At 55.3% G+C, this 23,449-nt stretch overlaps 1 protein-coding gene across 2 annotated transcripts; it reads right to left on the minus strand.

The window, feature by feature from the left end:
* Positions 1 to 1,077: 1,077 nt before the first annotated feature.
* G3BP2 (G3BP stress granule assembly factor 2) lies at positions 1,078 to 22,569 on the minus strand. 2 transcript variants are annotated; one of them, XM_068165771.1, is made up of 12 exons: positions 22,387 to 22,569; positions 16,592 to 16,710; positions 15,412 to 15,493; positions 14,220 to 14,393; positions 13,275 to 13,365; positions 12,639 to 12,741; positions 11,933 to 12,113; positions 10,925 to 11,023; positions 7,151 to 7,253; positions 5,856 to 5,984; positions 4,657 to 4,775; positions 1,078 to 3,974 (listed from the first exon to the last, which is right to left on the minus strand). In XM_068165771.1, exons 2-12 carry the CDS (start codon positions 16,684 to 16,686, stop codon positions 3,699 to 3,701), a joined length of 1,452 nt encoding a protein of 483 aa, XP_068021872.1. In that variant the 5' UTR covers positions 16,687 to 16,710; positions 22,387 to 22,569; the 3' UTR covers positions 1,078 to 3,698. The 2 variants fall into 2 exon arrangements, with proteins under 2 accessions (XP_068021872.1, XP_068021873.1); XM_068165772.1 differs by lacking the exon at positions 10,925 to 11,023.
* Between the last annotated feature and the right edge of the window lie 880 nt (positions 22,570 to 23,449).

Consider the following 23,449-nt stretch of genomic DNA (forward strand, 5'->3'; position numbering starts at 1 on the left):
GCCCGCAGAAGCCCTCCCGCGGGCCGCGCCGCGGGGCAGCTGCCAGCCCACCCGCGGGGAGCCGCTGCAGCGCTGGCGGCAGCACCGCCCCTTCCACGGCCAAACGCGCCTGGAGTCCCAGCAAGCAGGGAGCGGTGCGGGTCCCCTCTGCAGGGGCTCAGCAAGGCCGGCGGGAGCTCTGCCCAGGAGCGGCCGCAGCGCCCCGCAGGCAGCGTCTCAGCTCCCTGGCGCTACTCCCGCCGCCTCCCGAGTCAGAAGGCGCCAAGCCGGCAGCGCGCGGCCTCTCCGCCGCGCGCCTTTCCCGCCCGCCGCCCCCCGCTCCGCGCACGCGCCCCCCGCGCGGCCTCGCCCACAGCGCCGCCTGCCGCCTCCTGTCGGAGCCAGGAGGGCGCGCGCGCCCACTCCCCGCCACGTCGCCCCCTGGCGGACGCACCGTGGCGTAGCGCCGGTTGGAGCCGCTATCCAGACACTAAAGTGACACTAAAGCTGGGAACGAGCGACTCCAGATTTAAGACAGCTTGGCTCCTCTTCCTCCCGGCCCTGCTCAAGCCGTGTCCCCAAAGCCTGGCAGGGTGAGGGACAATCCCACCTGGGACACAGCCTAGAGGAGCTCATGTCCTCCTGGTACCACAGGCAGAGCAAGGGCAGAGCAGTCACCAGACCAAGGGCAACAGCTTGCCAGCCATAAACAGTGGGACATAAACAGCATCCAATTTCTTTGCTTTCAACCCTGGCCTGGGAGCAACACAAGCCAGGGCCCCTCGGGAGCCATGAGGGCACCAGTAACAGTTTCTGGGTGGCACTGAGTTTCCAACCCTTGTGTTGCAGCCTACATGGTTGCGGCAAACCAGAGCCCATCAACTCCAGCCAAACATCACCAGTTGTGTGCCACAACATAACCAGTTGTGTGCCACAACATAACCAGTTGTGTGCCACAACATAACCAGTTGTGCTGTGGTGCCTCCTGCCACCACCTGACAGCCACCACCAGTGGTCTTCAGACAGCGCTTTCTGCACAGCAAAAGATGGAAGCATGCTCCAGCTGTGTCCAAGAGAAGCAGGGACGTGGAGAGGTGCTGCAGACATCAGTAGTTTATTGGTATGTTTAGTCAAAACACATTCAGAATGGAAACTTAAAAGTAAAAATACTTTCCACCTGCAACAATTAAACTAGAATCTACTAGCAGAGAATGCTGGACACATTACAGCAATAAGGATGGTATCCACTGTCTTGGAGACCTACTAAAGCCGAGATGAGTCAGCCAAGCTGGTTGGAACAGAACCATGATGACAAAACACTCCCACCACCCACAGAGCAGCAGCCAGCGGCAATGGTCAGTGAACCCCTTCCTTTGCTCTAAGAGGTACAGGTGCTACCAAGAGTCCACAGCACGGCAGGTGAGCTATCCCCGTGTAAACATCTCTGGATGATGGTCCAGTGGTTGGTCATGTCACTCAAACAAGAAGCAAGCCAGAAAGCAGAATGGCTCAGGAGCTCTTTCTGGTAACTCCAGGGTTTGTTGTGGAGGTTATTCCCAGGGCCATTTGCCAAATGAACAAAGGAGGTGGCAGCGAAGCACCACGGCACTAGGAGAGGGAAGGACAAGGCTACAGGAATCACTCCAGGGGCAAACTGCCAACAGCAATTTGTCCAGAAGCTTCAAACCCAAGCAGTGGGGTTGTGTGGAGAGCAGGTCGAGCACTACGGGATCCCAGGGAACAGCTGACAATGCCTTCAACAAAACTGAAACGTGACAACGGAGAGCGGGAGAGACGTGCCCCAGAGAAGGGTCTGACAATAGTGCAAGACTTACCAGAGCAGAGACCTCCAGCCTGGGAGCACAGACAGACAGATGGACGGACGCTGCTTCGCTGTGCCTCATGTGCAGGAAAGGATGTGCAAAATCTTCCACCTCACTCAAACCAGCAGGGATTGCATAATCCAGAGACAAGACACTGCTGTGGTGCCCTACCTGCTTCCGCTCTCCGAGGTGGGGCCCTCTGTGCCTGGAGCAGCGTTAAGTGGTCGCACTTTCAGAGAGGCACCTGCCAACACCCCCCTCCACTTGGGCGAGCGCAGCCCAGCTGTGCTGGCTGCTGCAGCTGCCCCCTGCAGCCGCGCTCCGGGACATCCTCCAGACACAGGCCTCTCCGCGGGGCACCCACCGGTCACGCCGAAGAGGAGGAGGTCTCCTTCCTAGCCTTCAGCCCGGAGCCACGGACACGCCAGCTTCAGCTGAGAGTTATGTGCAAAACGAGTTAAGAGTTTGTAAAAAGTGCAATTGGAAAATGCAAATACTTAAGAGCTGCTGCTTTGTCCTCTGAGAACCGCAGTATCCTCCTCTGAAGAGCTCGGCCTGGCGAAGGATGCTCAGTCCTGCTGGCCAGGGGCTGGCCAGAAGCGCTCACCCATCGCCACTGGCTTCTGACGGTCAGGCTGCAGCTCTGCTTGGCTTTAAGAGACCACCTGCAGACCACTCGATGCCTTCTTGCTCCCTTCCCCCCCTCTGCCACGGACCAGGCGAAGCTGTTACCCGAGGATGAGCACTAGAGCAAGGTCTGACTGATTCACAGATACTGCACTTTTTGGGTTGAGTTTGGTTTTTTTTTTCTATTTTTTTTTTAATACAATGAATTTTTTTTTCCCCTCCATGATTTCCTTTCAAGGCTTTGCAGCCGAGCGGCTTGGCAAGCACAGTAATCGATACAGGGCTACTGTACAAAGTCACCAGCGAGACTGGAATGATGTGTTCAGAGAAGGCACCATCATGCTTATTACATTACCAGAGAACTCAAATACAGTCAGGACAAGTTTCACTGTACAACGCTTACGGAGGGGGCCGGGGCGGGAGGAGTGTCGGGCAGCCATCCCTGTACGGCAGAGGGGCAGGTAGGAAAACACCGGGCGTGAGCTAGCAAACCGCTTGCCTACTCAGGGCCACGACCCCGCAGCTCTGGGTTCTGCTTCTGTTTACAGCTAAAGGGATTCCTTCTGGAACAGAGGTGTGTAGTCTGGTTAAGGTTTGGGTGTGTACAGGCGTCGGTCACAGCCAGCAGATCGGATGCCCACAGCGTTTCCCAAGCTATTCTGTCTGAGGGAGAGGATGAGAGGGGCTGTTTCCTCCGAGGCCTCCTGCAGATGTCACAGCCACGAGTCCAGGGTAGCCATCAGTGCATCGGATGAGTGCGTAAACACGAGTCTGTCTGAGCTGAGTGTTCTAAGAGGGACCCAATACAACAACCAACCACCAACCAACCAACAGAAATAAAACAAACCAGGCAAGCTTCTCCAATTGCACAGATTGCACTGTTTGTGTTTCCAAGGGGAAGAGGCAGAAACAGGAAGGCTGGCACCAAGTGTGCAGCAGAGGGGTTTGGACTGCAAGGACCCCGAATTCTACTGGGCATGTCCCTTAGGTCACCGTTGTTGCAGATAGTTCACCGGTCTGTTGTTTTGTGTTCTTTGTTTTGTTTGTTCTCAGTCCTCGTTTCTCCAAGTCTACATCGATAAATTAACAGTGTGACTCCTGGTGTGAACTGGGGGGGAACCGACGTCCACCTCGATTGAAACTGGAAACCAAAGGATGCTTCTCACATCAAAGAAATGATCGGGAGGGCTGTGTCACATTCCAAAGCCAAAAGAAATGAACGAGAATGCAAACACGATGGACGCCGCGCCGGCGGGCGGGGCAGGCCCCTCAGCGGCGCTGCCCGGAGAAGCGCCCCTCCATCTGCCCGCTGCCGCGGCCTGAGCCCAGCTTCTGCGCCATGCCGCCCCGCGCCGGGGGTCCTCTGCCGTCGCGCTCCCGCAGCATGCCGCCGCCGCCACCCACTATGCCGCGGGGCCCCCCGGGGCCGCGCTCGCTGCGCCGCAGCTCCCGGCGCTCCTCGCCGCCGCGCGTCTCCCTCTCGCGGGCGGCTCTGGTCTTCTTCTCCTCCACGTTGAGGCGCACCTCGCCCCGGAACATAATGGGCTTACGGGAGAGGGGGCAAGCACACGTTAGGCACCGCCCCGCGGGGCCCGCGCCCGCGCCGCGCCCCGGCCTGCCCCCGGCCTGCCCCCAGCGTGCGCCCCGCAGGCACGGCCGGCAGCGCCCTGCAGCGCACCTCCGGGGAGGGGACATCCACAGCCTCCCTGGGCAGCCTGTGCCAGTGTCTCCCCACCCTCACTCTCAAGAATTTCCTCCTCATCTGCAGCCTAAATCCCCCTGCCTCCAGCCTAAATCCCCCTGCCTCCAGCTGCAATCCGCTCCCTCTCATCCTGTCCTTGACAGAAGTCCCTCCCCAAGTCTCCTTGTAGCTCCCACACACTGGAAATGAAACCTGTTGCTTTCTCCTCCACATCTGCTCAAGTCACAGCTGCAAATAACTGTGCTCCTTTGCCCAGCCCCCACAACTCAGCGAGGGTGCCTACTGGGCTTTTAAGCTGGAGAGGATCTCTGCAGTCAGCGCTGAGCTGCGTGTGGTGCTAAACCTGAACTCTGCGTGAGAGATGCTGGCACAGCTTCTGTAACCTCCAGACCCTTCCTGACAGAACAAGTATGCCAGAACCAGGCTTTTTGTCCAGCTGCTGCCTGAATGCTAGAAACAGCCACCACACACACTGGGCCAGCCCCCAGAACCTGGGCCCGAGGGCTGCTCAGTGCCAGTACTCACTTTGGCCACTAAAATGCGCTGGACGGGCTCAGAGTCGTCGAACACCACAAAGCCGAAGTTGGGCAGCTTTCCTCCCACTCCTTTGGTGTTTATGCGAAGCTCCACCACGTTTCCAAAGCCTGGGGAAACAAAAGCCAGGTCACCACACCCACAGTGCCACTTGGCCCAGACAGCACCCTGTCAGGTCAAAGCTCCCCTCTGTGGCCCCAAGGGAATGGCTGTGGCAGTTTTAGGCTGTGCCAGTTTTAGGCTGTGCCTAGGAAAAGTTTTCCACAGATTGAGTAGAAAAGTGGCAGAATGTCACTAATTAACCACTGGATGTAAAAAGGGAAATAATGTCTAAATAATCCCATTGCCTCCTGAGGAGAGGCTGGGGGACCTGGGGCTGTTTAGTCTGGAGAAGAAAAGACTAGAGGGGATTTAATAGATGAGTATCTGAGGACTGGGTGTCAGGAGGGAGGGGACAGGCTCTGCTCACTTGCACCCTGGGATAGGACAAGGAGCAATGGATGTAAGCTGCAGCACAGGAGGTTCCACCTCAGCACAAGGGGGGACTTCTTTACTGCAAGGGTCACAGAGCCCTGGAGCAGGCTGCCCAGAGAGGTTGTAGTCTCCTTCTCTGGAGACTTTCAGGGCCCATCTGGACATGTTCCTCTGTGACCTGAGCTAGATTGTATGGCCCTGCTCTGGCAGGGGGCTTGGACTTGATGATCTCTTTGGGTCCCTTCCAACCCCTGACATCTTGTGATAACTAACAAAGTCAGTTGTGTAAACTCATTCTTTCTTTCAGCTTCTTTGCTCTAGCAGATCCTGGCTGGTGGCTTTTGCTTAGCTGTTGCTGACCTTGGCTGCCTTCTTGCTGTGGCTAAGCACTAACAAGCTACTCTCTGCTCTTTTCCCTGGTGTAGAGTGGGGGAAGGGAGCATGGAGGGAGAAGCTGTTGGTAGCTCCTTGATTTTGTCCAGGGGGGTTCTTGTGCTGTTCACACATCATAAACACATGTAACCATTGTGTTTTGTACTTATTCACTGCACTTCACCTTTCTCGGCTGTAGTGTGCTGGTGAATACAGCTTCATTTGCCTTCCAGCTGAGCTAGGCTGGCAGTTTTATTTTGGGGGTAATCTCAACCCACCACAACGGTGCAGGACCTTTCAAGACCATTTCCTTCTCGGGCTGTGCAGCCGGCAGGGGCACTTACTCATGAAGAACTCCTTCAGCTCGCTCTCGTCGATGTCGTGAGGCAGGTTGCCCACAAAGAGCTGGTGGCTGTCTGGGTAGCGAATGATCCGGCGATTGTCCGACTCGTTCTGCTCCATGTCCCCTCTCCCTGTGGGCAGCAGAGCCACTGAGGTCAGAAGATGTGTGTGGATTGGGATGGACACACCTAGGAACTGCACTCCAACAGCTCTGTCCCTTCAGCCCCTGCACCTGTGTGTACCATGGGTGACACAGCAGGGAGGAGGCCACCTTCCCCTTCACGCGGCCCTGGCAACTCCACCATGACACAACACAGGAACTGTTTTCCTCTCACCTGGTTTCCTTGCTCAGGATAAGTAAATCCAGGCTCACTACACCATCTGGCACCCTGGGCAAGCTTGTTTAGGATGTCCTTGTTGTACCTGGGCCACTACACTGACAAGGAGCTCACCACCCAGTAAAGGCACTTGTATAAAGACCTGGGTTTGGGTCACCTCCTCATCAGTGTCTCAGCACAGCACCACTGCACTGACCAGAGCCAAAAGCACTTTGAACCCCAGTCCATCCCAGTTTGATATGCACTTACTGGAGACACTTGGTCTCTGAGACTCACCCACATGTGCTCTGCCACCTCCTGCCACTTCTGCACTGCCACTGAAGGACAGACACCAACTCCACCCCTCCCACTCACCACTCCTTTTCATGCTCAGGAAGGTGCTGAACTGATCAGCACCCTGTAATGCCAGGCCTTTGACTGGCAGCTTTTGCCCAGCACTGCCAGAGCTCTGCCATGCCACCAGGCTGGGCTCTGAAGGGTTTCAACTCTGAACACCACTTGTGACACCTGCCAGGTAGGGTGCATGCTCTCAGCTAGACCACCTGCAGCTCTGGATGCTCTGTGCAAGAAAATGCAGAGAGCTGCCTGCTCAGAAAGCAAGAGAAGGGCAAGGCAGCCAGCCAGGGGTGTTGTAGACAACTGCACAAAACAAGATTGTTAGCTGAGGCAAACGTGCCAAGCTTTTTGTCCAAAACAAAGGGCAACAACAGGCACTAAAGAGCTCTCACTTCACAGGAGCAGCAAAACTAAGAGGAAATGGGAAAATCCATTAGCTTTCCAGGCCAGCATCAAGCCTGCATCAAGCCACATGAAAACCACCTATGGCTTGGCTGTTAAAAACCATGTCACCAGGATGGAAGCTTGGAAGTGCAGCCCAGCCTATCCCACATCTCCAGCTGGAGGCAGGAGCAGGCAGTCCCCCCCACTGCCCAGCCCAAGCAGCAGCTGCTGCACCTCACCTGGCCGAGGGCCGCGGGGTGGGAAGCCCGGCCGCTCCCTGGGACGCTGCTCACGCACACGCGGGGGCTGAGACTGAGCTTCAGGTTTAGTTTCAACTCTTGGCTAGAAGAGGAGGAGAAGAGGCATTGTTAAACACTGGCCCAGGAAAAAGCAAACCCAAACCCTCAGACATCCCCCCACCAAGACCCAGATAAGCAGCATGCACAGAACAGAGGCTCCAGAGCTCCACCTCCATGTCAATGTGTTTGGGAGTGCACTTTTTCACCTCTCTCCATTCCTCTGTACCAATCCAGGACTGCAGTGCTCAGGTAACCCTGCCAAAAGGGGAAAGGGGCACAGCAGAGGACCTCTAAGCTGCTGAAAGGTGCTCTCAGTCACAGTGTCTCCCCAACATGTGGCTCAGTGAACTGCCCATGTCTGCCTGGGCACTGAGATCACCACGCTCTGTTGCTCAAGATCTCCTCACCCTGACTGTATTACCCTGCACAGATGAACCAAAGCTTTTCCATGCCAGGCTCAGACTCCATGGAGTAGGAGGTGGCCTGGGATCAGAACATGAAGAAATGGGCAAATGACATTTTCTGTCTGAGTACCTGAGGGATTCTTCTCCTTGAGTTCAGAACAGCTATAGGGAAACTACCACAAAGGAAGAGGAGAACAAAACCCAAGCCCTCAGCCCTCAGTACTTCTGACACAGCAAAGCCACCTGAGGTGACAACTTCTACAGACTACCTGCTGGATGTATTTTCAACCTTCCTGATGTCAAGACCATGCTGCTCAAAGCACACCCTTCACATTCTCAGGAACTAGAACACCTATTCTGTTCTTTGCAAGCAAACCCCCCACCTTCCAAAGCCCACCTGAGAAGCAGACAGAACAACTCAGAGACGTCTGGGCAGCCTGCTGCTTGCTGCCAGCATTCCTGAGCTCCATGTTCTGTGCAGCAGCTGCTGCTGTGCTGGGTCCTTATCTCAGAAAAGCAAAGTTATCCTCAGGAGCATGAGGAACACCACTGCTCTTGAAGAGAGACTGAACACAAGGGCAACAGCTCAGGCTCAGCCTGCCCTGCAGGACTGGTTTGTGTTCAACACCTCCCTTACTTCCCCTGAGGACAGCTGGTGGCTCCAGCTCAGAAGCCTGTCTTTGACATGCAACATGCAGCTATGACCCACCAAGGGAGTGCTTCAGCTCCCCTCTCACTGGTACTCTGCCCAGCTAGGCATCAGCTTGGCCTTCCAACACTCCTTGTTCCATGAATAAGCTACACCCCTCAGCCTTGCTGTGGAGTCTCCTTTCACTGCACCTCCTCATGGGTGGCTGGAGCTCCCCTGCCATCTTACACTAACAACTACTGCACTGTAAATTATACCTCAAAAGCCAAACTCAGCACATGCAGACCTCCATTCCTTACATGCTTCAGGATTAAACACTCAGGCCTTTCTTCAAGCACAGCAGACTTTGCTCAGTCCCTGGGGGCCTTCCATTCAATCCCAAGCAACAATTAACTTCTACCCCCTGGCTTTGTTTCACAGATCTTCTCATCTATCACACAAATACTTTGTCCACCCAAACAACACAGGGCTGCTCTCATCAGCTGCTTTCTGATCAGCACCACCCCTTTTCCCAGGACAAGACTGTCTCGGTGCTCCCTGGCACTGCACTTGCACCACTCTGCTCTCCCAGGTCACTGCCAGCACTCACAGCATCACAAGACACCAACTGAGGACTGCCATTTCCAGCCCAGCAGCAGTCAAGGTGGATCAAGAGACAGAACAAGGAATTCAACAGACAAGGACTAGGAGCCAAGTATGGCACAAACCTCAGCCTAACAGGGCTCACATGGGGAGGGGGAAAGGGCTGGCAACCAGCAAACCCAGCCACAGGGCAGCCTTTACTCACTGACCTTGGACTTGAAACCCCTCTGACACAGAAAGGTAGAACAATCTGGGACAGTTCTGTTTGTGAAACCTTACAAGGTTTAGAAGTTTCTCTGGAGTGAGATGCCTGCCACAATGCACACAAAGAGCCAAGCAAACAGATCAGAATCCAGGCTGTATGTGAAGCAGAAGAAAAGCCCAAGTCCTCTCAGCAGGATTTCAGTAGCTAGGTTAGATGCACACCACAGGCAGCTGCCAGGCTGTCCTCAGGGTGAACATGCACCACACAACTTGCTAAGGGCATCCACCACTCCCTTCCACAAAGGCCCTGCAGAGTCCAGGGGAGTGTACCCACAGTCTGAGCAGATTTGCAGTGGTGAGAATGCTCCTATAAACTAGGTGAGCACCCCTATAAGCTGCTGCTGATCTGCACCCCCTGCAGGAGCTCCTCGGGTGCCTTCTCTGCCAGCTTTCTGTGTAGCTCACCCAAAAAAGCAAGCAAAGAGCTAAGAACTGACTAGCTCTGCCTCCAGAAGAGCTGAGAGATGAATCCTTGCCACTTCAGTGCTGTTCAGAAACTGCCACACAGAAGTGCTTCACCATGGGGCAGTAGGAGCCCCAAGGGCAGAGAGCACGCCAAGCTGCAGCAGGGGGCCTACAAACCTCTGCTCTGCTCTCTTGTCCAGAGCACTGCACAGGACTGTTGCAGCCATGGTACAGAACCCCACCCTCCCTGCTGCAAACACCTCAAAGCCCACCTTGGTTTTGCATGGGGAGAGCCCCTTCTTGAGGAGAAGCAGCAGAGTTTTCACAGCTCCAACACCAGCGCAATGCTCAGAGCCCTGCCGAAGCTGCCCAAAGCTTCCCAGCTCACCACAGAGCCATCACCTGACTGCCATGGCAGAAGCATCACCAAACAAGGAGGTGGGCTTTTGCTGCTTTGCTTCCTGCTCTCTTTTTTAGCATGCATTTGGCTGAAGGGCAGCCCTAGACAGGTTGCTCTGTGCCATTAAGAACTGGAGAAGAAACCAGTGCCAAGCCACCAGCTGCAGTGACCTGGCTGCTCTCCTGCAAACGGCAGATCTGTGGAGATGAGCTCCCATGGCACACAAAGCTAGGGTGCACAGCAGCAGGAGGAGAGCTTAAGGCAGACATTTTCTATTGGAGGGCTTTGATAGAGATGGAGGCAGCTGAGGTGAGTCTCAGGCTGCCTCACACCGGCATGGCATGAGCAGGATGTGAACCATCACCCAGGCAAACTTCCCTTCCTCTTTCCCCTTCTCACCCAGTCAACCTAGGAATGGGCAGACAGCATTGTCCTGCCAAGGAAATGCATCTCCTCCCATTCCTCTCACAGTCATAAGTTGGTACAGGGTTCTGTGACAGGTTAACTACAAGTGGATAATGAAATCCAGCATATCTGTATGGACATCAGGCCTTCCAAGTCCTCTGGCACCTCCTTGGGAAAGGCTGCTGTCCCTTTATGCTGCTGGGGCCCTTCTGCCAGTGAAATGCCCCTTTCCAACACACTTTGGAGAGCCACCCTTTTGTGGGCAGCTCTTGTTTGGTGGGTTTGGTTTCTCCCTTGCAAACCAAATCATATCCCATTAAGACAGGTCAAAACAAAAACCCCAACAAACCCCACATCAGCAGGCACTTCTTGTTTCTGCACAAGCAGATTTTGAGGCCAGCATCACCCAAAGTCACTCCTGTTACATGTTTGTGCCCTGCAACAAGGTGAGTGCATGAACATGTAAGACACAATGAATTTGTGCAGTTGAGCTCAAACAAATTGGGTCTGGTAAGTAATAAATAAATAAATAAATAAAACCAAGCCCAAACTGAAGCAGTTTGCAGAAGTAATGAGACAATCCAAGGTGTTCACAGATGGGTTACCTGTGAGACTGGTGCTTTAACATGGGGTGGAATTCCAGAGGAAGAAACAGTACCACTAGGAGGCAGGTTTTTACTGGTCACTGAAGCCCAAGAGAAAGCCTGCAGGAAATGCAACAAACCTAGGCTACTAATCATGGCACACCACTGACAGTCCTACAGGGAAACTTCTCTGCTGAAAACACACTTTTTGCTTCACATCTGGCTCTTAGGTACTTGGCTGTGCAAACATTACAGGGAGGACACAGAAGGCTTTGCAGTGCTGCGGACTCCAGTGGCATGGAGCAGTTGTGTATGGTGCCCTCTATGGCTCCCTGAGTGAGCCCAGCTCACAGCACTGCTTCTGTGGCACCAAACCTAGGACTGGAAACCACGTGGTGTTCAGTGTCTTCTGTACAAGGAAAGGAAGTGGGTGCCAGAAGTTAGAAATAAAAATGGAAAAGAGCAATAGGATGAACAAAAAAACCCCACAGGAGACAGGCAGGAGCCAGAAATGACCTCTCCAGCTTTTGCCACTGCTACCATCACCCTCAGAGACTCAGGTGTACCATACCAGGTGAAGCACAGTGTGCCCAGTGGTTTGAAAGATCAGGAACCCTGCCTCTAAGGGAGACAGGCAGCATGCTCTTGTTGCCTTTGAGCCTGTAGTGCACTGTGGGGTTTGTCACAGGAGAGCACTGGCTCCCTGGGTGTGAGGTTGTCAGTGGTGAGAGCTGGAAGTGTTTCCTTAACCTGTGCTGACTGCACATTTACCAAGGTTTACACATGCATAACACACACACACTTCAAAAGCAGAGCTAAAGTTTACCATAGGTGACTTGAGCAACACTTCACAGTAACTTTCTTCCCTCTTCTAGCAAACCCTCTCCTGTTTCCCACCGCAGGCTCGAGTCCAGCTGCTCATGCACTGCCAGGAGGGACCAGTCTGGCCACTCCGAAAGGCTGCATCCAAAACCAAACCTGCAGGTTTACCATCTGCACCTAGAAGCACAGCTGTGACTGTTAACTAACCTTTGGTGGTTCTTGTGGTAGTGAAACAGGTTCTACAGGAGGTGGAGATGGAGACTTCTCTTCCAGCTCCTCGAGGGTCTTCTCTTCCGCTTCAGCTTTCAGCTCCTCGGGTTTTGTTTCTGATTCCAGCTCCGGCTCAGGCTCATGAGATGACTCCTCCAGTGCCTCCTCTATCCCATTGCTACAATCACCAAATGCAGTTCATGCAGTTGATCAATTGCTTTGGATTGGATGGCTTTCTACAAGCTCTGCTATGGTAACAGCTGCCATTGCAAAAATCATTCCCCTTCCAGTTGCTACCATAGGGTACCCACTGTGAGGGGCTGGGCTGTACCCCTGTAGTTGCACACAAAGCCATCTCTTACTCCTGCTGAAGCAGAAACCTGTCTTACAATTCTCTGCAGAGTCTGAACACCACACAGCCAGACAAACCCTTCAGGGAACAGCTGCTAAACTCAAGGGCTGTTGCTCTTAAAAGAGCAGAAGCACAGTGAGGGACCACTGCCTCTTCTTGCCATACATCTGTACAGCGACCTCCCTCCACCCATAGAAGAAACCCTGTTCCAAATACCAAGTTGCCAGAGCACACATCCTAGCCAGTCCAGTCTAGCTTCCTAAGCTACCTGTTAAACCACATCCAGAATCCACAGCCCAAGGAATTCTGCTGGTTCTAGTAACAAATTCTGAGTCCAGAAGGACATCTTACGTCACAGGGTGGTTCTCGTAGTAAGTGCTGCTGGCGTTCTCTTGCACAGGCTCAGGGGATGGTTGCCTTTCCTCCTGCTCCTCTTCCACCTCTTCCTCAGACTCTGACACAAAAAGAAAAAACCTCCTTAAACACCTCTGCAAGTGTACACAAGCCTCACTTAAAATAAAGCATGTTAAGCCAGCAATAACCCAGAGAAAGCTACAGCAACAAACTGAGGCAAGAGTGGCTGGGAGGGAAGGCCCTGTGGTGACCACAGGGAAGTGAAGCAGGGGGCACATTTGAAAGGCCAAGCCCTTTGGTTCTTCAACTCACCTTACCTAACATTCCCCCAGACTGAAGGAATCAAATCTCCCTGGAGGAGCCAGTGGCAGCACAAGCTCCATTGTTCCATATTCCCATTCTCTGCCCAGCCTCACCCACCCTAAGCCAGCTCAGCCCCTCAAGGAGTAAGGTACTGCCACATGACCTTCACTTCTCAGAGGGTTTAGGCCCAGCAACAGAACCCATAGCCCACCTCAGCCCCCCACACTGCCCCAGAGGAATGCAATGCAGTTCAGGCACTTCCAGACACTGCTGGAAGCTCTGTGTACATGCCAGAGGAAGAAGACAAGCCACATCTGTGCTTCTTCTCACCTTCATCAAGCTCTCCTTCCGAGTCCCCAAACACTTCATCTTCGTATCTGAAGATATCATTATGGACATAGAACTTGTTTGGAACAGAGCCCTGTAAAAGAGCACTCTGATGCACTTTGTGCAGGCACAGTGTATTAGCAGCCACTAACAGGGAGAATCAGAGACAAGCCCTGGGGTACACACCAGTGTCTTGGAATGGGGCTACCTCACTACAGCCACCTGCTAAGTGGTGCCTCTTCTCTGAGCACACAGCTGAACACTAACTTCTGCCCAGGGCAAAAAAGGAACTTTCAAGCAGGACACAAAGCAAACAAACCAATTTTGCTAAGCCAAGGCAACCACAGGTCCTAACTCAAGACCCTCAGTTTCATCAAGGAATCTGCATTCTCCCTGTTACTATGACTTCACAACACAGAAGCAGTGCCTGAATACTCACAGCATTACACAGGGAAATAACAAAGACATTCAACAGGACTCCAAACATCACCCACACAGAGGTTGTGGTGAAGTGGGGGAGAGCAGCAGAAGGACACAAGCCACCTTTTGCTCTTAACACAGCTCTGCTCTGGCTAGGAGCTACATTTGAGCAGTCATTTGCTCAGCTTCAGCCCATCCTCACGCTTGCCAGCAGACCTGAGCTACTCCAGAGGCCTGGTCTGCAGAGCTGGACAGGACTGGTTTTATTTATTTCTGCCAAGAGCAGCTCCCAAATGCAAGCTCCAATTTGCTTTTCATTACTGCTGCCAACACTTCAAGTCCAAGACCACAAAGCAGCTGAGGACAGGTCCAGCATCCTCCCTTCCCTGCACTCACACACTCTGACATGGGCCAAGCTCTCTCTAAAGGCCAGATCCCACGGGTTTGCCCCACTAGGACAAATTGTAGCTACAGGGCAGGTCTCCACCGTCACTCCCCCAAGTGCAACACCCTCTGACAGGTACTTACCTCTGGAGCAAGCACAAAGGTCTGCATGAACTTCCTCATGGGCTGCCCGTTGTTGGAGAGCTCTCCCATCACCTGCACCACCACCCCGTCGCTCAGCGTGGCGTGGGCGTCCACGTGGCGGATCTTGGTGTGGCACTCGCTGAACTGCAGGGACATCACCTTCTTGTGTATCTCCTAGGGAGGAAGAGCAGAGCCACACTGCAGCTACAGCCAGCTGAGCACCAGCTGAGCACCTCCTAGAGGCCCGAGTGCAAACCAGCACAAAGCAGCACAAGGCTGAAGCTCAGAAGGTAAACACCAGGAAGGGTCTTTCACTGGGCACAGACCGCCCGGGCTCCTCTTAGCTTTGCTTCTGACTTTCCCCACCAGGATTCAAGCACTTCTCAGAGCAGTTCAGCAGCACTCAGCTTGCCATTGAGCTGTACTAGAGCACAGGACCTGTTTTAAGGCTTCATTTCTAAAGGGCCTGTGAGAAGGACAGAATTTATCTTGCACTTCAAAAAACCCCACCAACCCAAAACATCACCTCCCAAACAAAGAACCCCCAACCCCCTACACATCCACCAAGAACCCAGATGGCTCAGGAGGGGCAGGATCTGCACTGCCAAGAGTTCTGTGCTCCACAATCTGCTTTTGGCAGTGAGAGGAGCCCTGGGCTAAAAACCACAGTGTTCAAAGATGTGGCTACCACATGAACAGATGCCCCATGGCATTACCCTGATACAGAGCTACAACCAAAGTGACAACTTCTGCTTCTTGGGTTCACTTCACTTCTCCACCTGTGACCTTCCACTTAAAGGAAACTCCACTCACAGGACTTGCTAAGATACAGAACTCCATGTAACCCACAAAGATCACAGTCCCCTTCCCAGGGAACCACTTGTAACTGAAAAGAGACACAGCAACAGCACAAGTCTAAGGGGTCCCTTGATTTTCCTTCCCATCCTAAATCTGCTTTCTGCAGTCAGGACACAAAGCTGATGAACCAAACACACCCCACAGCAAGAGCAGCAATGATCAAACAGAAAAATCCAAGCCAACAAACTGCTATCTGCTTCTGAACAGGAGGCAGCACCACAATACATGAGTCACCAGGGAGAGAAATCAAAGCCACTGGTGAAGAAACAGCCTGGTGTCTGGGAGGAAGTTCTGAGCAGTAGTGAGGGCCCCAAGGCCTGGGTTGGATACGCACAGCCTGGCCGTACACCGCCTCCTGCGGCTTCCCGCTGGCATCCAGCCCCCCGTGCACGTAGGAAGAATTCCTGCCATAGAACCTGCAAGGGAAGAGAGGGGAAGGTCACAGCAGTGACAAAAAACAGTACAACGAACCCAGCAGGTACTTCAGCCCATGGCTGTAGAGCCCAGTGCCTCAGGAATTTCAGCACAAACAGCCAGTCAGGACGTACTGACCACTGCGGCTCCCCGAGCGCAGCGACACACACCGCAGGCTGCGCAAGAGCTGCAGCAAGCTCCTGGACCAGCCTCCACCCTTCCCTTGCCTCCCTTAAGCCAAGTGGCCCATCTTGGGTTGAAGATTCCTCTCCAGCATAGGAGGAACAAGCCACCTGCCTCAAGGCAAAGCTGCAGCGACTGCTGCCTCTCCAGGGGTACACCCAGTGCTGGACGCGGCCCCAGAGCAGTGTTCTCTCTGCTCCTGACAGCCAGGCATGGCCTGGCTCTGGCTGCACTGCTGGGTGCACTGAGTCACTGCCTACAGCAATCTCCACCCTGTACCTCTGGCACAAAAAGAATATTCAGATGCTTGTTACCCAAGCAGAGGCAGCTGAGGTTTTGGTCTTGTGAACAGCACACATCTCTGCAGCACCCCACCAAAACCAAGCCCTCAGACCCCTTCCTGACCCAGCTGCTGGCCTGGCCTGCCAAAGCTGCTATGTACCATACAAACACTTGCTTCCAGTGTTTTCCTGACATTTCAGAGGTGACTTTGCACTTTCATTCCACTTCCAAATGTTGGGCCTAGAAGAGTCCAAGTTTATCCCTTATCAAATTCTCCTGTCTCTCTCTTTATGCAAACAGTTTCTGGCTTTCAGGGCAGAACACTCCACAAGAAAACTCTCTTATCACCTTGGGCCTTTCTACCATTCCAAACCACCCCTGCTGCTCTGACATCAGGATCTCCACTGCTCCATTTGCCCACAATGTGGCTGCTGCCCTGAAGAACTGCTGCAGTCACACCCTTGGTAAGCCTCCTAAAACATTCTCAGCTGCCTGACCTTTGCAGCTGATGGAGAGCTGCAGTTTTCAGCAAGATGAAATCATTTCCCAAGAGTTAGCCAGGTCCATCTCCTCCCACACTCACACATGCTCTGCCTGCCCAAAGGCAGGAGTCAGGCTGTGTGTGCAGGCCCTACCTGTGCAAGAAGTCAGGAGCTTTATTTAGCAGGGTGTAGTACTGTCTCACGAACTCCCGCCCCACGAGCAGGGGACTTGGCTTCTCCATCACCATTTCTTTGGTACTCAGTGTCAAAAGCTGCAATCAGAAAGAGCCAGGTTAGCTTGGAGCCAGGATGAGCACCATGATAGCAGAATTGAAACAATGATGTGAACAGGGACAGAATTCACAGAGCTCCACAGGCCAGGACACCCTCCCCAGCCTCCTGTGAGGAAATACAAAGGCTTCAGCCTCGAGTCCTGTGTTACTCTGACAAGGAAGGAGCAGGGGAAACAAAGCCCCTTGCAGAACAAGTGCTTTTCAAACCAAACCTGCCCCCCAAACAACCCCAAACTTGTTCAAAAGCTCTACTTGATTTACCCCTGTGGCATTAAAGTGATGAACCATTAAAAATTCAAGTTCAGCAGCACTGCAAACCAACCAGGAAGACTCTGCCTCCTAACAGTGAGGTGGCAGCACCAATATGCTGGATCCACATTCCCTGTAGCCTTGGAAGGGAAACCTTTATGCCTCAGAGGTGGATGGTACTCACTTTGACTTGCTATGCTCCCAGCCCTCCATGCTGTCTGGCAGATGATCCCTGCCATAAATGATCTCCAGCACTCTGGAAGTCTTTGTGATGGCTGCCAGCACCCAGCATGCTGCTTTCCCCAGTTCAGGTCAAGGAGGCTGAGTTCATAAGCACCAGCATCGGTGCCCAGGAGATCCCCTCCAGCTTCCTAAAGAAGCTTCATCTCCTTTCCTTTCTCAAGATGCAAATGTCTAAGCAAGGCAGCAGGCAAGGAAGACCAAGTCAAACCCCCAAGTTTCCAGCTTGGAAGGTTACTCTAGAATAGGATTTCTGTTTTCTTATCAAAACCCCTTGAGCCAGGGGACTGTTGGCAGCTCAGCTGGACAGGGCATAAAGCAGGAGGTGAAACTGAGATACAAACCCCAGCTGAAGGAGGGCAAAACCTACACAGAAAAGGTGTCACAAACCTGTCAGAGCCTGCCTCCAAAAGGATCTCTGATGAAAACAAACCTTCAGGTACTTAGCACAAGCAGTTTGTACTTTGTGGACTGCCAGAACAATCTCAACCCTGCAGTCCTAGGCAAGGGACACAGCAAGAGCTGCTCCCAGACAGAGCAAGCCAGGAGTCACAGGTGAGGCAACAGCCTCCAGCACTGGCAGGTGAGGCAGCAGGCACAAGTGTGCTACTGGGAGATAAGGAACCACAAAACTCCTTCTAGGATTACCAAAAATGTTTATTCTAAGCTCCCAAGCCTCTGAGATGTGATGCTAGGTATGGCCTGTGGGAAGCACTGGGGGAACCCAAACCTCAGGAACACTGAGGGACACCAAAGGCTTGAGCCTTCTGCATCTTCCAGGTGGGACTCTCCAAAGACACAATCTCAGCCCAGCACTCACCCTACAGCAAGGCACACAGATGGGAACTTCCCTTCAAAACCAACCTGAGAAGAACAAGGCCCTCAGGTGGCACAGGTGAGGCTGCTCTCTCTTTGTGCTCCCCTGCCCCACAAGCAGGTGATGAACACAGGATTGGTGGTGGGACCTTCAGCAGAGGCACAGAATACAGGGGAATCATTTCTTTTTAAAGACCCTGCTAAGCAGCAGACCTCAGCCAGCACCCAGGATTGCAGCAGCAAGCACAGCACAGCTGTTAACAAATTGCTGGCACACCACAAGGAGCACTGAGAATGCCTCTGGGCACAAAGCAGCAATCTCTGTGACAAGTCACCACAGCACATCAGATCTGGCAGATCTGTTCCTCACTGGAAGCTGTGCTAGGTCAGGAAAGGCTGCTCAAGGCCACAGCCATCACACACAGCCCATCCTGAGCACCTGCAAGGGAAGGTGCTCCCTGAGAGGAGCTCTGGCCACCCCTGGCCATGCTGCCAGTGGCAGCACCGTGGATTGCCACCACACCCACAGCGCCTCACAGCATGGCTCAGTGCAGCTCTCCACCTCTGCAGAGTTCTTGCCTTGTCCCTTCAGAAAGCTCAACAGGGGTAGCAAAGGCTCAGTGAAGTGTTCAGGTCTCCAATGCATTAAAAGGCAGGACAGTGAAGGTGCCAGTGCTCCCTGCTACCAGCATGGGTGCCACAGAACTGGGTGATCATCCTCACCTCTCTCAGTTAGTACAGCACCTCGTTAAAGGCACGGAGCAGAGTCTTGGCAGGCCTGAAGGCTTTGGAGGTGAGGGCACCAACAGCTTCAACAGTCCAAGCTGACAAAGAATGGCCCCTCCATGTATCACCAGGCACAAATGGAAGCCTCACAAGTACAAGGTCTACAAAGGCTGACTTTCCAGTTCCCATTGGTGCACGCTCCAGAGTCAAGGGAAGGAGGATCTGAGTGCTCCTTTCAGTTGAGTTGCATGAGCCTCATCCTTAGATCAGCTGCAACAGCCATTGGGAAGGCCTAAAGCAAACACAGAATCCCTTTCTGTTGCAGACAAGGCTCAGAGGTGAGGGACCCAGTGGCACCCAGCAGAGGGCTCAGACTCCCAAACTGAAGGGCCTTGCAGACACAGCCCAGGGCACCCTCTTGTGTAGCTAGCATGACTCAAGTACACAACAACTCCACTGCAACTGAAGAGCCTGCAGGCAGGCCTGGATGAGCTTGTCACCACCACCTCTAACAACTGGGTTCCTAGCCAGACCTACTTCCATGGCCACTTCTCCCAGGAAACAAAAGTCAAGGGAGAGTTAGTACAGAAAGGGATGGCTTGGCACTGGCACCCACAGACAAGCAATGCAGCACAAAGGATGTTTTGGTCCCAGGAGCTGCACCAAGTACCACTGCAGGCTGAAACAGACAGGAACATCCCTGTAAGCTGGTGACAACAGCCCAGCTCTGCCAGATTCCACACAGCACGACTGCAGCCTTTCCTCAGCTCTGCACAACACCTCTGCTGGTGGCCCAGGAAACAAATGGCAGCTGTGACAAAGGAAGCACAAAGTTCACCTCTGCAAGGGATGGCGCTGCTGAGGGCTACAGGGAGGAGACAACAGCTCCTGCTGGGACAGTGGTAATGAAGGACTTGGGCACCAACCACTGCAGCACTCAGTTAACAGCCTGCAGACTCCTCCAACCTGAGACCATCCCTACAGATAAAACTCCCCTTACTGAACTGCCTCTGCCACCACCAAACCAACCAAGAGAAGCATTCAGCCACCACCCTGCACAGAGGGCAGCAGCAGTTGGTTTCTCGAGTCCTGAAGGCCACTACATGTGGAGTAGTCAAAACATCCAGGGGCTGGTGCAGCTGGCTTGATAAGCAGCTCTCACCTTTGCTCCTTACAGTGTCTCTAGAGCTTCCTCCTTTTCATTCCCCTTATCCTGCAGGCCAAGGAGTGTGAGCAGCCAGCTGGGGCAAGGCATGAAGGGGAAGGTACCCGAGGTGAAGGCTGAGCTGCATGCTCCTGTGGGTATTCACAGAGTGAACTTTGGCACAGCCCCAGGTTGTGCCAAAAGAGGTAGCTCAAAGCCACCTCCATCCTGCTTCAAGCCAACACCAACAACAGGGATGCTGCCTGGATGCTTCCCCAATTCTACTTCCAGAAAAGCTGAACCAAATCCTGACAGGAGCTCAAGAAAACCTCAGCTTCACCTGAGGATAACCTCCAGACAGACTTCCAAGCTTTGAGAGGAAGGAAAATATTCTGGTTTCCTGACAAGCAAATCTCATCCTCTGAACCCTCCTGCCAGAGAACTTGCCCATGGTTAAGGGCAGACAGACATCCAGTTACAGTTTCACACCCATCCACACCAGCCTGGATCCACACTTCTGCGGCTCACAGCCAGGGTGCTGCTCAGATCTGAATACCCCACTGAAACTGGGAATGAAAGGGGGCAAAACACTCTTCAAATCAAACCAGATGCTCCCCAGTGCACACAAAGCAAAGCCAGGAAGCACAGCGTGCCCCAAGCCAGAGGGAAAGCAGACAGCAGCTTCCACAGCCTTGGACAGGCTTCTCCCAAAGCCAGATCAGCACTTCTGAGCTGTGCTTGCTGCTGTGGGCTAGCAAAGGATGCCTGGAAGGGTGGGCCTGTTACTGCCACCCCACTGCTGCAGCACAGTCACACCTGCAGTAGAGCTGGGGAGCTCAGCAGCAGCTGCCATCGGCTGGGGCACCTGTACCGCTGCCCTGCACCGCCTGCTGGCTGCTCCAGGGGAACACAAAACAATCCAGCTGGGTGCTGAGACGTCCCTCCCTGCTCTGCGAGGCTTTCCTGGGGCAGGCACGGCCCTGCAGGCATACTTACAGTCACAGGGAGCTCAGAGTGCCTCCTTAATGAGAAATGATCTCCAGCAACTAAACTAATAGCGGTCTGCCAGGGCTCAGAACAAACCCTGTACCCACTCACCTGGGCACAGGGCTACACCACCTCTGGCAGCTGAGGTGTTCACAGCAGTGCCTGCTCCATCTTACCTCTGCCATACAACATGGAGCTGGGCAGCACAGCCTACAGCACAGAGAGACCGTTTCTTGTGAGCTGGTCACTGCTCTTCATTCTGCTACTACTCTCTCATTAGAAGTGTCCACGAGAGACATGACCAACCCCCTCAGACAGCTGAGGCAGTGGAGTGCTTTATACAACAAACAAATTCTTCCCAAGAGATTTCCTTCCCCTCACACTCCTCCAGCCCGTTACAGACCACAGAACACAGCCATACAGGTCGTGTCTAAGCAGTCCACCCACACAGGAACAAAGTAAGCTCACCCTTCCCTCTGCAGCACAGCAGGCCACACACACTGAACTGCACAGCCCAGGACAGAGGCTCAGGCACTGCCAAACCAGCGTGGAAGGCCACCCCAGCAGAGCCTGCATGGCTGACCAAGCCGTTCTGATTCAAATCAAACAACACTCCCATATCCTCTCCTTCTCTGCTGCCTCAGTTCCTTCACGCAGTGGTGCCTGGCACCAAGCTCAACATCCAGGGTCACCCAACCGACCAGGAGATGTAGAAGCTTTGCCATGGAGATGCTCCTGTGCACCCACAGCGGCACTGCAGTGACCTCTACTTCAGCCCTCCAGTTAAGAGGAGCAAACGCCTGGGAGCACACAGGCCCAGCTCCGAAGGGAAGTGAGAGCAGCTGGGAGATGATCTGCTCGAGGCATGCGGATCTGCAGAGCAGAAGGTGCAAGCTCAGCCATGTTGGGAGCGAGAGCAGAGCGGCTCAGGCTGCGATGGGGGAAGGCAGAGAAAGGCGAGGTCCGCAGGGCAGAGCCCGGAGTCAGCGACCCCGCGCAGCACGGCTGGGCAGGAGCAAAGGAGAGCCCCCGCGGCCGGGCGGGAGCGCGCCCGCAGCCGCCCGCACACGCCGAGCCCCAGCCGCCCGCGGAGGCCCCGGGAAGCTCGCCTGAGGCCGGCGGGCGCGGGGCCCGGCGCCGCAGCGCACGCCCGGGGACGCGGGGCTCGGGGCGCCCGTCCCTCCCGGAAGCGGCGGGCGCAGGGGGGACGCCTTCCCCCGGCATCTCCCGGGGCCCGGCGGAAGCGCCATCGGCGGCAGGCGACACGCCGCCAAGGTGACGGCGAACAAAAGCCTCCCCCCACCCTGCCCTCCCCTCCGCGCCCCGGCCCCGCCGCCCCCGCGCCACAGCGGGCCACAGGAGGCGGGCCGGCAGCCAGCAGCCGGGCCCGGCCGAGGCGGGGCGGACGGCGAAGGGCAAAGGCGGGCCCCGGGGGCGCTGCAGCCGCCGTTAAACGCCCGCCGCTGCGGGGCCTACCCGCCATCGGCCCTCACCTAAGGAAGGAGTCTCGGGTGCGCGGGGCCGGGGCACGTTTCCCGCCCTGGGCCTGCTGGGTGTCAGGCGCGGCGAACCGGAGCCTCGGCGTGTCCCGCAGCGGGGGCGGCACGGAGGCGGCGGCGATGTCAGGGCCGGGCGCAGGAGGGGCGGCCGGGGGCTCGCGTGCGCGCGTGCCTGTGCGTGCTGTGCGTGCGCGCCTGCGTGGAGGGAACGCGCGGGGGAAGAGGAGGGGGAATGGCGGGGGGGGAGGGGGGGAAAGGAAGGCGACCGGGCATGCGCAGCGCGCGTGGCCTGCGTTCAGCCCACGCGGAGCGAGGCCGGTAGCTCTCCGCCAATCGCCGCAGCCCTCCGGCTGGGCGGGGCGAGCAGTCGGCCGTGGTGCTGCTGTCTGTCCCGCGGGGTGGGGGCTAAGGGCGCCTGACCGCTGCCCCGCTGCTTAATTAACCCTGTTCCGCTCCCGCTCCCGCGGAAGACCTGTTTGTGCCGCCAGCCCTTGGGCCAGCCAGGGCCCGGGCGTCCGTGAGGGCGGCGCGAGGCCCGCCCGGCGGGGTTCACCCCTCACACCGCTCCGGCTCGGGCCCTGCTGAGCGGGAGCAACGTTCCGCTCTTGGCGGAGGGCTCCGGCCGCCTGCAGTCAGAGGAGTATCGGGCGCTGGCTTAACCCGGGGTCTCTGCGGGGCTGTCCCTCGCTTGTAACTCGGGCAGCAGCTTAGAGCTCCTCACAGAAACAGGGACAGCCTCTGAGCTGTGAGAGGTCCAAAAGGACAAAGAGCTGTGAAGCGTGCAGCAGTCCTTCCCAAGGGGACAAAAGCTGGACTTCGGAGCGCAGCGCGTTCCTCGCTTGGGAGCGGACAGCGAGAGCCGGGGCCGAAAGCCGAGGCTCCCCGGAGCAAAGGCGCCGGCTGCCGTGGCAGGGCGCGGGTGCCCGCGCTGGGCAGGTGCCCTGCGGCGGGGGCGTACCCGCAGGAGGAGCGCCCGAGGGAGGGGTCGTGGCTCACGCCTTCCCCGCCCGCCGCCGGCCACGTCCGTGCCACGTCGCGGCGCAGGCGCGGTGCCCGC

The sequence above is a fragment of the Melanerpes formicivorus genome, unplaced genomic scaffold (assembly GCF_026170545.1).
Source record: "Melanerpes formicivorus ecotype bairdi unplaced genomic scaffold, bMelFor1.0.p_v2 SCAF_92, whole genome shotgun sequence".
NCBI lineage: Eukaryota > Metazoa > Chordata > Aves > Piciformes > Picidae > Melanerpes > Melanerpes formicivorus.

Excerpts from the sequence above, each read along its gene's own strand:
- G3BP2 (XM_068165771.1), bottom strand. The coding sequence starts at position 16,686 with ATGGTGATGGAGAAGCCAAGTCCCCTGCTCGTGGGGCGGGAGTTCGTG. Across the intron at positions 11,024-11,932 it reads TACCACAAGAACCACCAAAG|GCTTTCTCTTGGGCTTCAGT; the intron begins GTTAGTTAACAG and ends CATTTCCTGCAG. Across the intron at positions 7,254-10,924 it reads TTAAAGCACCAGTCTCACAG|CCAAGAGTTGAAACTAAACC; the intron begins GTAACCCATCTG and ends CTCCTCTTCTAG.